General features: G+C 35.1%; 1 protein-coding gene across 1 annotated transcript in view; it reads left to right on the forward strand.

Moving 5' to 3' along the window:
* Nucleotides 1–4,169: 4,169 nt before the first annotated feature.
* tfcp2 (transcription factor CP2) overlaps nucleotides 4,170–11,451 on the forward strand; it is a 14,797-nt gene continuing 7,515 nt past the window's right edge. The window contains exons 1-6 of the mRNA XM_015386546.1: nucleotides 4,170–4,478; nucleotides 4,734–4,929; nucleotides 7,586–7,737; nucleotides 8,615–8,691; nucleotides 8,789–8,894; nucleotides 9,061–9,167. Of these exons, the coding sequence (XP_015242032.1) occupies nucleotides 4,808–4,929; nucleotides 7,586–7,737; nucleotides 8,615–8,691; nucleotides 8,789–8,894; nucleotides 9,061–9,167 (564 nt within the window). The 5' untranslated portion in view covers nucleotides 4,170–4,478; nucleotides 4,734–4,807. The remainder of the gene's footprint in view (nucleotides 4,479–4,733; nucleotides 4,930–7,585; nucleotides 7,738–8,614; nucleotides 8,692–8,788; nucleotides 8,895–9,060; nucleotides 9,168–11,451) is intronic.

Here is an 11,451-nt window from a genome sequence, read left to right on the forward strand (position 1 = left end):
AAAAAAATGCACTCCTTACTGAAAAACTGGTTTTGAGAGTAACTTTGCTGTTTCTTAGTTTTATTTAAAAATGTATTATTTTAGATTTTATAACAGATTTCATCTTTTCAAAATTTGATTTTTCAAACTTTTTTAATATGTCTTTTTACAGATTTCATATCTTATCTTTTAAAATTTCTCTTTTTTATATCACGTTTTATGGATTGCATACACAGACTCCCTCTAGACCTAGACTACTAAAAATGTTTTTTGCTAACATCCATGCAGAATAATAGAAATGCATTTGCTCTTCTCTCCAGCTGAAAGCAGTGAGAAGTGAAGAGAATAAAATCTTTAAAGAAAAAATAAAATCTAATAAAAAAATATGAAAAAAAAGAGTTGTAATTATAATTTAAGAAAATTGGTGTTAATATAGAAAGTTTTCAAAGTTTCATTTACAAAAGGTTTTCAACAGTAATGTGACAAAATTCACTCCAAAACTCACTTATCCTAAAAAAGACAAATGTGTTTGTGGAATTTCTTCTCTTAACTTTGATTCACTGCAGGTTTTCTTTAGTATTCATGTCTGAGGTCTGGGACGGCCATGAAAGAAGGTCGTTTTGTGTCTGATGTAGATTTGAAACACTGATTCTACACTGATGCCCCAGTTTCAGTTTCCTGGTTGAATGCCAAGATTTTTTTTTTTTTTTTATCAAAATCCCTTCGTACAGCAAAAAATGAATGACGCCAACAAGGTTTCATTCAAAGCATCGCAGATCTTGCACTGTATTTAACTATGGGAGTGAGGTGCTTCTACACATGTTCATCTTTTGTTTTATGCTGGATCCACCTCTAGTGATGCTTTTTATATACATTTTTAAAATGAATATAGTTCAGCTTATAAACTAAAAGGATCATATTTAGGAAGATAAAAAATAATGTAGTTCAACTCTAATAAAAAAAATACAACTTCTATCTAAAACAAAGTTACAACAAATATGAACGGTTTAACAGACAAAAATGAGAGAAAAATGTGGGGAAATATAATTAATGAGGCTTTTCTTTGATAAATTCCCAAAACTTGTTAGAGTGGAGACCATTTCAATCTGTTTTTGCAGGTCTTAATAAAAATATATATATTTATATATATATATAGATTTTTTTTATCCCCATCCACCTTAGCAACTTGTGTAAAAGTTGCTAAGTTTCTCTCAGTGTCAAGCATTATTTCCCCCAAGGGAAACAGAAAATTGTGGTTTATGAAGGAAAGGTTCTTAAAAAATTAGAGAAAAATGTTGTTTTAACCATGCTTAAGTTGCAGTTATGTAAAAGCTATTTTTATTATGTTTTATATACTCAGATTCTTTTTTCTTCTTAATAAATGTACTATAGGCAAGTTTTAAGCTAAATTTAAGGTGTCAATCTTTGATAATAAGAATTTGGCTTTTTGCAGTTCTTTACCAGTGGTGCCAACAAATTCATCCCAGCTGCCCTTTAAGGAAACTAATATGATTTCATGTAGATATTAGTGTCAGTTTTTTTTTATTTTTTTTTTTATATCCCTTGTTAAATTTGAAATTAACTCCTTAATCTGTTTAGCAGAGTGTAGATAAATAGATTTTCTTGGTTTAAAACAAATTAAGGAGTGTTCATATTATTAACATGAAGGTGTTGTCTGATTGGTTGACAGGTTGGTTGTCTTACTGTGTGATATTGTTTAAGGATTGGTTTGGCACTTTACCAATGGAAGCGAAGGGGTTGCAGTCAAGATTTCAATTAAAAAAAGATTTAAATTTGGTTCGAAAGAGAAGTTTTTTTGACAGCTTTGCCAAATGTAGCAGAGGCCTATTGGTAAATTTGCAAGTCATTTATATACTATATATGCAGATGAAAATGGTAAATGAGCACAAAAAATAACTAATATGCTTCAATAAAATTTTTTTTTGTTTATGAATTCAAGTTTCATGGGACATTTCAGGCTCTATCTTATATTTTCCATGAATAACTTAAGGTTTATAATGCAGTATACCTAACCATAAAAACATGAGCCTTGCTTATAAATATTAACCTTTAGTCTCAGCCATTGAAAAAAAAATATAAATATGTTTAATAAAGTAAATTATACGATAAATTATATTAAAAAAATAAAAGGCGCTATTCTTTTCACGCTGCAAGCTGGTAAAGGTCAGATCTGAATACAAACATTGAATGGCTCTTTGTCATTTTTTTTTGGTCAGAAGAATAAATCATCTTTAACAAATACCTGTGCCTTATTGTCTTTGCATTTGACTCAGTTTATACTGTTTTTATTTTTAGCACTCTATTTTTTTCCCCCCAACATTTTTTTTTTGGCATTAAAGACGATACCATCTGGAGAAGCTGCTTGTCTGCATGCAATAGATATTACATGCCATAGACTTTTGCTCAATTAAAAAGAGGATTTCTGCAATTAGTATCCTAATTACACGGTTAATAGTTATGATATTGACAGGTCGCATTAAGGAAACAGCAGTCTGCTTTTGTATAGCCTTGAACCTTTTGTATTATGAGCTAGTGCTAATTTATCCCTCATGCATAAATGTTTGCAGGACCAGTTACAATGGCGTTGAGAACAATGAGCCCTTGGGTTCCTGGAAGCCACCAAAGACTGCAAACACTGAGCTCCCCCATGTAGTTGCAATACACTCAAAACAAGGCAGGGTGGCAACAAAAACAAAGATGCAAAGGGAGAGACACTGACCTCCAAACCCATCTACTTAGCACCACCACCTCACCTGGTAATGACTAAGCCTTGAACATGTTTAGCCAGGAGGCCAGGTTCTTACAGAAGCCAGAAGGTTCTCCATATATAAACAGCACTAGAGGCAGCAGGTTTGTCTATGCACATGTGAAATGTTGCTAATAATCAGTGTTTCAATTTCATTTAAAATTTGGGCTACTGATGGTGTTTTTGGAGATCAGATTCTCACCCACCTCAACCCTAAACCTCTCTTTTGTTTTTATAATGAATGCTGAACATTCCAAGCAGTGGGGGCTTGGCTGCCAGGTTCTCTGTCGATGCCTGAAGCTCTATCATCCCACACAACAAGACCCCATTTTATTATTTGCATATGTTAAGGAGTAAACAGACCTTAAGATTTACTGGAAATCTGCTGTCCCTGTTTTAGTGCCACCCTTTGGCTGGTGACCCTCTGAGATCTCTGGTGATGAAAGAGAAGTGATTTTAAAAATCAGCTCTATTTTAAAAGTCATTTATGGCAAAGAAGTTGCACCAATGTGCTGTAAAGAACGAGCTATATTAAATTAAAGTAGTTAAAAATAAATAAAAAAAAACATACTGATAAAATAAATGATTAGTTTAAAAGAAAAAGAATAATGTAAAATATAAATACAATTAGAATGTCAAGCCAAACAGTAGAGGGTGGTCTTTCAAAAGATTTTTTCCCCTTTTGAACAGGAGCAGCCCCACCGCATAGAATGTCCTCCACTGTATTTAACCATGTTAGAGAGATGCTTTTAAACATCTTTATTCTTAAGTTGGTGGTAGTCTTGCCTCAAGTCTATGATGGGGAAAGGGCAATTCTGTGTATCTTTTGGCCAAAAATATTTCTAACTTTTTTATGTTTCTCATTTCATGTCTCTTCAGTTTATTTTTCTTTTCCATAAATATGCAGTTTATTGAGAAACTGATTTGTAGTTCCTTTCTGCAGATTCTCCAGCCTTAATTATGTCCCTTTTCAATATCTTGGTGTTTGTGCCCCAACAAGCTATTACTGTACTGAGATTAAATTTCACACATGTTGATTCTAATCATCCCTTTTAAGAAAGTTAATTTTCAGAAATTTAATATTTTGATTTTGTGTTTGTATTTCAATTTGTACTTCAATTTGGAAACTGTGCACTCCTTCCTGCTCTATCATATTTATGTCATCCACTGTGAAGAGTGGGGTTATATTACATATATATAGCTAGTCTATATGCCAGATATTATCCACCACTTGTTCCCTCCACGTCCATTAGGGTATCACAGTTCTACTCGTTTTTATATTCAAAGTCAAGTTCAACTCCCTCTAGTCTTCTTTATACATAAAAACCATCACTCTTTATTTTGCGCGGTCATATAGTTATATCCAGTAGGGGGCGATGATAGTAAGAAACTGCATTTTGCTCTCCCGATTAGTAAGAAAAGAACAAGAGAAGAAACCGGAAATTACGGCAGCTCCTTATCCGAGGAAGCAAGATAAACAAACGAATAAATTACATTATGTAATATTAAGAACTCGAACTTATTTCCCTTCACCTAATTCCGATAAGATAAAGTTAGGAGGCTTTAACGGTTGAGTTGGACAGCCAGGCGCTGAGAGCACGAGCGGCTAGCAGCATCTTCGGGTTGCTAAGCTAAGCTGCTCGTCATGTTTATTTTAGTGCGAATGAGCGCGACATGATCATGGCATGAAAGCGCTGATGTGGTTGTGGAAAGACGCGTTTTTCATCTAAAGGTATGGCTCAAAACATTTTCTTGGTAAAGCTAAGCTACAGATTTACATTCTGTGTGGTTTCATGTAGATTTTCTTGTGTTATTCTGAATATAGCATTAAAACGTGACAACTTGGACACTCCGTCCAGTTACTTACAGCTTTAGTAATGTTTATTATGCTAAACCGTTTTTTATTGCATCGATCCTTTTTTCCTCCCCTTATAAAGTCTGGTGATTAATCGTGTTTTTAATTGTTTTGTCCTGTAAATGGTTGAAGGTTGCAGCAAACAGGTGAAACCTTTGCTTCCTAAAAAAAAAGAAAAAAAAAAGGACCCACATCGCAGCGTCAGCATGGCGTGGGCTCTGAAGCTGCCCCTCACGGATGAAGTGATCGAGTCCGGACTTGTCCAGGACTTTGATGCCAGTCTCTCCGGGATAGGACAGGAGCTTGGTGCGGGGGCGTACAGTATGAGGTATGTTGTTACCCTCAGGCTAAGGCTATTCTGCTTTTTTGTTTTGTTTCACTGTCTATCTTGATGCTGCATCTATTACAGATCAGAGAGCTTCTCATTATATTAGAAAATTACCTCTAATATATTAATTTATTTCACTGGTTTAATATGAAATCTTATTTATAGATTATATAGGTTAATTATCTCATTATTTTTAATCTTTTCATTAAATGTTTTTTTTATTATTTATTTTTTATTTTTTTATTTAACCAGGTAAAAAAAAAATCCCAATGAGATTAAAAACCTCTTTTTCAGGGGAGTCCTGGCCAAAAGGCAGCAAAGTTACATAAGAAACAGAGATGCATTAAATTAAATGACAGGTACATAAAAAAACCATATCAAGTAAAACAATTACAGATCTTTGAGGCTGCTTCAAATTCATTCACTTTCAACTTAAAAGCATTTAAAGATAAAAGCTCAGTCAGTTCTTATCAGTCAGTTTCTTTGTAAAAAATTTCACGCAAACAATGATTTTGATGGGGGAAAAAAGTTATATTCTGGACTACACATTGAGGAAACTGCAGACTTGCCTGTCCTTTGAGTTATTGCTTTAAAGTTTAGTGGAAGAAAAAAGGTCTAAAAGAGTGAGAACCTCAACCATTAGAGCAGGGGTGTCAAACTGGTTCAAGAAATGGCCATTTGGCTGCAGGTTTTCTTTCCAACTAAGCAATAGCACACCAGACTCCAGTCATCTAATAAAGTGAGTCCAGTCTGACCATATGATGAGTTGATGAGATCAATGGAGTCTGGTGTGCTATTGCTTTGTTTTAAAGAAACCCTGTAGCCACACGGCCCTTTCTGAAACCAGTTTAACACCCCTGAATTAGAGGATTGTGACAAAAAGCGAAATCCTTTGGGAAAGATTCAAGTGAATTAAGTACAGATGGGGTCAGTGCTTCAAGAACATGACATGAAAACATGTGTTTCATACATGCCTTGTGTTAATACACCTCTTAAACAAATACAGAATGACCTGAGCTAAAGAAGAAACACACTGGGATGTCCCTTAGTATTTCAAAGAGTAAGTTTTTCCAGGTTAAATGAAGCCTCTGCACTAATCTGCTGGTCATTTGATCCACTGTGTCCAAAGTCGGAGCAGCTGTCATTAGAATATCCTACAGCTCTTTTTATCTCTGTTTTTTGACCTCCTTCGCAAAGATGCTGATTGATTCTTTTGAGCAGTTCTAATGGGAAGCTAATGAAGCAACCAGAGGGCAGAGCAGACTAATGGGTTGATTGCCTCCATGCTATGTGGCAGTATTCCTGCCAAAATAAGCCCTGACCAAGTATTGAAAATGTTTACAACATGTCTATAGGCAGCTGATAACTCAAAATCTAGTCTTTTTTTATTTTTTATTTTTTTATAAATCCCATATATTGTACTAATTATCTTAGAGATGGAGTTTGTGGTTTTGAGTTGGTTGTAGACCGTTCATGCTCTGCATTTCACTTACAAATAAAATTTTTTTTTTCTTTTTTATGATAAATAAACCATCATATTTAGTGGTATTTGTAGATACTGGAAAAAAATATATAAATAAAATGTTGAGTGGATAATTACTTTGGTAAAAGTGAAAGGCACTGATAAGAAAAGTACTTAAGAAAAAACATAAAATTGTTCACAATAATAATGAAAGTAAAAGTAATATATTTGTACATAAAAAGTAGCAAGACACTTTTTTTATTGTTCCTTTTAATTAATTAGAGTAAAAAAAAAGTGGAGATAGAATTAGTTGAAAACCTGCTTTAGCCCTAAGAAAACCTTGATGTCAAAAACAACTCAAAATAACACAAAAACTATTATGTAGAACGACAAAAACTACTTTTAACCTGAGAAACCTGTGAGCGTTTTTCTGTAAGAATACAATAAAATATGTCCACAAAATGTAGTTTCTGGTTGGTTTCTGTTGTTTAGGCAGTGAAACGACTTGGTTTTAGTTTCTTGATGATTTGACCACCTTACCATCCCTTCACCTTCTAAAACTCTTTACGTTGCTTTAGACAAAAAGTGTCACCAAATGTATCCAAGGCCTGCTGGTATACAGTAGGGAACAGCTCTTTCTCACATGCACATCGTGCACATTGATCTTATGATGGCTATTAAAGTTCAGAATTTACTTTGCGTGCCAAGAAAACATGCGAATGATCAGAATTTCACAGAGTGAAAAGGCCATGGTTTGCAGAGTCACTGACAGTCTCAAAGTTTTAATGTTTTGCAGCTCGTTTGATAAATGAACACTTATTGTATCCCGTTTCTGTTCAGTTTAGTCCTTTACGGGTGATGAATCCATCCAGTACTTTTCCAGTTGATTAAAGATCCCCTTAACATGCCTGTGTTGAGAGGAGCTGTGATACACGATCGAGGAAACGTTGGTATTTAGATGTGTCGCCCTTGCTTTTATTTAATGAGCTGCATGGGAAGAAAACAACATAACTCAGAGTTATTTTATTTCTCATTAATACTGTTGAAATGTATTGATGCTGAATGTTTGTTTATTTTAGTTACCTTTAGGTCTATTTTACCTATGGAAGAAAAAAAAAAAAACCTTTGTCAGTGTGATGCGAGAGGCTTTTGGCAGCTTATTGACTGCGTATTTCTTATGGCTTTACTCTCCAGCGACGTGCTCGCCCTCCCCATCTTCAAACAGGAGGAGTCCAACTTGCCTCCAGAATCTGAAAACAAGATCCTTCCCTTTCAATATGTTTTGTGTGCACCTACCTCGCCAGCCATTAAACTGCATGACGAAACACTCACCTACCTCAACCAAGGTCAGTATCAGGATCCCAACTATGGTACGCTTTTCAACTTTGTGCAAATGTACCCTGGTCTAAGGGTACAAAGTCAAAAGCAAGTCAAACGCAAATTTACCCCCAGTGTATGTTGATTGAGGACATTTGTGGGAAAAAAAGTGAGATTTTTGAGCACATTCTTTCTGATTCTTTTGCAAAGTATAAAAGTGGAAACTATGGGTGCACTCGCTGGCACAGAAACTGATGTTTTTCTTTATTAATAATTCTGGAAAATAAGAATTTGTGCAGGATATCATTTGCAAAGAAACATCAGAACATGCAGTACCTCATGCATTAATATCCCTGTGATGATTTCCGAAGCTGTTGAATTACACCACAAACTTTAGTGTATTTTATTAGGATTTTAGGTGATAAACCAACACAAATTAGTGCATGATGGTAAAGTAGAGGAAAATGGTTGTGTATACTAGGTTTACATAACTCTCAATTCTAGTGTTTAAATGCCTAAATGATTGCCTTATTGTGTCCTAAAAAGATTGACCTAAAATCATTAGATTTTTAAAATAATATTTAATAATATTTATATTTAATAATAAATAATATTTAAAGTATTATTTAATAAAGAAAGATTTTTCCTATTTGCAAATATCTGTGTAAGTTAGTACACATAATAAGTTGGGTTAGTGGGGGAAAAAACATGCAAACACCTGAAATATAAATGCAGTTTTCAGTCTACAGCCAATATTGTTTCATGAATACTTGCAACCTCATCATAATTTTTTAATTTATATTTGATAGTTGAGAGTTCAAAATGATATATCGGCTGGAAATGTGCTGGAAAAAGGTTTTTAAGATGTATGTCTTTCATTTTTATCATCTGCACCGACCATTACAGGGCAGTCCTATGAAATCAGAATGCTTGATAATCGCAAGATCGGGGAACTTCCTGAAATCACTGGGAAAATGGTGAAGGTAGGGGTTGGATGCTTTTGAACAACTCCTTGTCTGCATATACAACTATTTTACAAAAGTTTTCTCCAAGCTCTTTTTTTCCTCCCCTTAACTTAAGAGCATTATCCGCGTGGTGTTTCATGACCGACGGCTTCAGTATACAGAGCACCAACAGCTAGAGGGCTGGCGCTGGAACAGACCTGGGGATCGGATTCTTGATTTGGGTAACGCCTAATTAATGACCAGCTGTTGCTGTTTGAGTACTTTAAAAATGTTTTGGATTTTTGTCTAACTAGGTTATTACGTATAGATCATTGAAGCTCTCTTTCATGAATAAAATTGCCAGTGGTGTCCTCTATTTGCAGCTTTTCTTACTTTAACTCTTTGCAGATATCCCCATGTCGGTGGGAATAGTCGACCCCAGGGCTAACCCCACTCAGCTTAACACTGTGGAGTTCCTTTGGGACCCCTCAAAAAGAACGTCTGTCTTCATCCAGGTATTTCCATGCATTTGTTTATTTGATTTTTTGTCCCTGCAAGTCCTAAGTGTCTGTCTCTGTCCTGCTGATATTTTTCTGGTCATTCAACAGAAAACTTTCAGCGTAATCATTGCAGATTATTGTTTTATTTTGGAGACATGACACCATCAGGTCTTAGGCTCAGTGGATTCGGATAGACATGTTTTATTTTTAGTCAGGCAACAGGAAACTTTGTTAAAAGAAAACAATTTCAGTGAAATGAGTATTAATTTGAGCAGTAGATTGAAATTAAACCCCTGCAGTTAAATAATTTTCACAAGCAACCGGTATTAAAAGAATTACCAGCTAAAATTTTGAATGTTTTAACTGATAAATGGCTCAATTGAATGAACTGCTGCGTTTCATGACCACTTGATGTAAAGTGGATAGATTGAGAGGAAATTCGGAAATCATATAAGAGTCACACAACAAGCAAGCTTGCAGCAAACATGATTCAAAGCATTAAGAATCTTTGTCATACGATGAACATTTTGACCTAAGCTCAGAAAGATCTGTAAATATATGTGTGTGTGTGTATATATATATATATATATATATATAACACTGTAGTGAAGAAGTAGGAACATTGAAGCACCTATAGCAGATGAAAAAACATCCCTAAATGGACATTCTAGGTATAGTGCAGCTTATGAAAGGACATCTGACTGCTGAGTTTCTACGAGGGGGGGGCTGATTGCCTTCACAGCTATAGGAAAGAAACTGTAGCAAGTATTCTTGCTCATGTTGGAGAAACATTGCAAACCTGTTTGCTCTGTTCAGCATCATTACAGACAGAGAAAGCATGGAGAAACAGCAGCAGCTCTACAGGGTACATCTGTGAGCAAAGTTGAACAAATAATCAACTGTGGGTTCAAAAGAATTGGTGGTACAAGAGAGACAGATTTGTCTGCAGGATGTTTGTAAATGTTTAATAAGAATCAGTTGGAGGAGTACTGGCATAACGTTAGAAATGAAACGGTGTGACATCCTACAGAGGACTCATCCAGTTTAAACCTGTCAGGATGAGGATGTTATTTAGAAATGGAGACGAGTCTTTCTTATTTTAGGTGCAGGGAATCTTTGAAGCTCAAACCGCTGTGCAAAAGATCTAAATGATGATCATAAAAAGAAGACCATTATGTGCCTGAAATATTTTTGGCACTAAGATATTGGCTGCTCACAGTTTTCAGGCAGCAATATTTTTGCAGTCCTTTAGACCTCTTTTATTACCAAGCTAAGAATCAAAACAAAACAGGCTCTCTTGGAAATGCCTTTTGAGGATACATCTGGAATGTCGTGGCCTTGCCTTTATACTAGACCTGAAACAATTGGATTAATTGCTATTAATTGATTATTGAAATACTCGTCAACTACTCGATTCATCGCTAACTTGAGTATAGCGACACTGAAACATGCTTGGAGCTGACAGACTAACCCACTTACAGCAGTATTTATACCAAAAATTTTGAAAAAATATGTTTTGCATTTAAGACAAAAGAAGAAAAAAATTCTACTTTCAATATATTCTATGCAGAACTCCACAAGTCGAAAGGTTTTAGTTTCACCTGGTTTAATTCTGTAAAAAGGCCTTAATTGGCATTAAAATTCATTAAATGTGATTATCGTGGCATTTAAAATGTTTTTTTTTTTTTTTAGTTTTTAAAAACCATTTCATTAGATATATTATATCAGATATAACATGTGCCGCGTGTTTGCGCGGAGCTGCTTCTGGTTGATTGTAAAGCCGTATGTTCGGAAAAGAAACGCGAGGCGGAGAAAAAACTAGAGAATATGGAAAATGCACATTTCAACAAAAGTTGCTGGATAACGAGGAATTCGGGACATGGCTGCAGCCTGTCGACAGTAAAAATGGTAAAGATAACAAAGGATTTTCCCGTTTTATTTATATGTGTGTGTGTATATATATATATATATATATACATGAGAGTCATGGGTACTTGTTGATGGCATTAAATGATTTCTAAGAGCAGTGAAAGAGCATTAAAATGCATTAAATTAGACTTACTCAGTCCTGTATAAACCTTGTTAATGTTTGAGGCACGATAGGGACATGGTAAATTCTCATCTCTGCGTACCTGAGCAAAGACCCTTAACCCCAGACTTCTCCCTGGGCACCACACAATGGCAGTCCACTGCTCCCCAAGGGAATGGGTTAAATGCAGAGAATTTAGGCCCCGTCCACACGAAGCCGAACCCTGGCCTAAACGCACAAATTTTTCACCAAACCAGCCTCTCATCCATA

The sequence above is a fragment of the Cyprinodon variegatus genome, unplaced genomic scaffold (genome assembly GCF_000732505.1).
Source record: "Cyprinodon variegatus isolate N-32 unplaced genomic scaffold, C_variegatus-1.0 Scaffold16, whole genome shotgun sequence".
Classification (NCBI taxonomy): domain Eukaryota; kingdom Metazoa; phylum Chordata; class Actinopteri; order Cyprinodontiformes; family Cyprinodontidae; genus Cyprinodon; species Cyprinodon variegatus.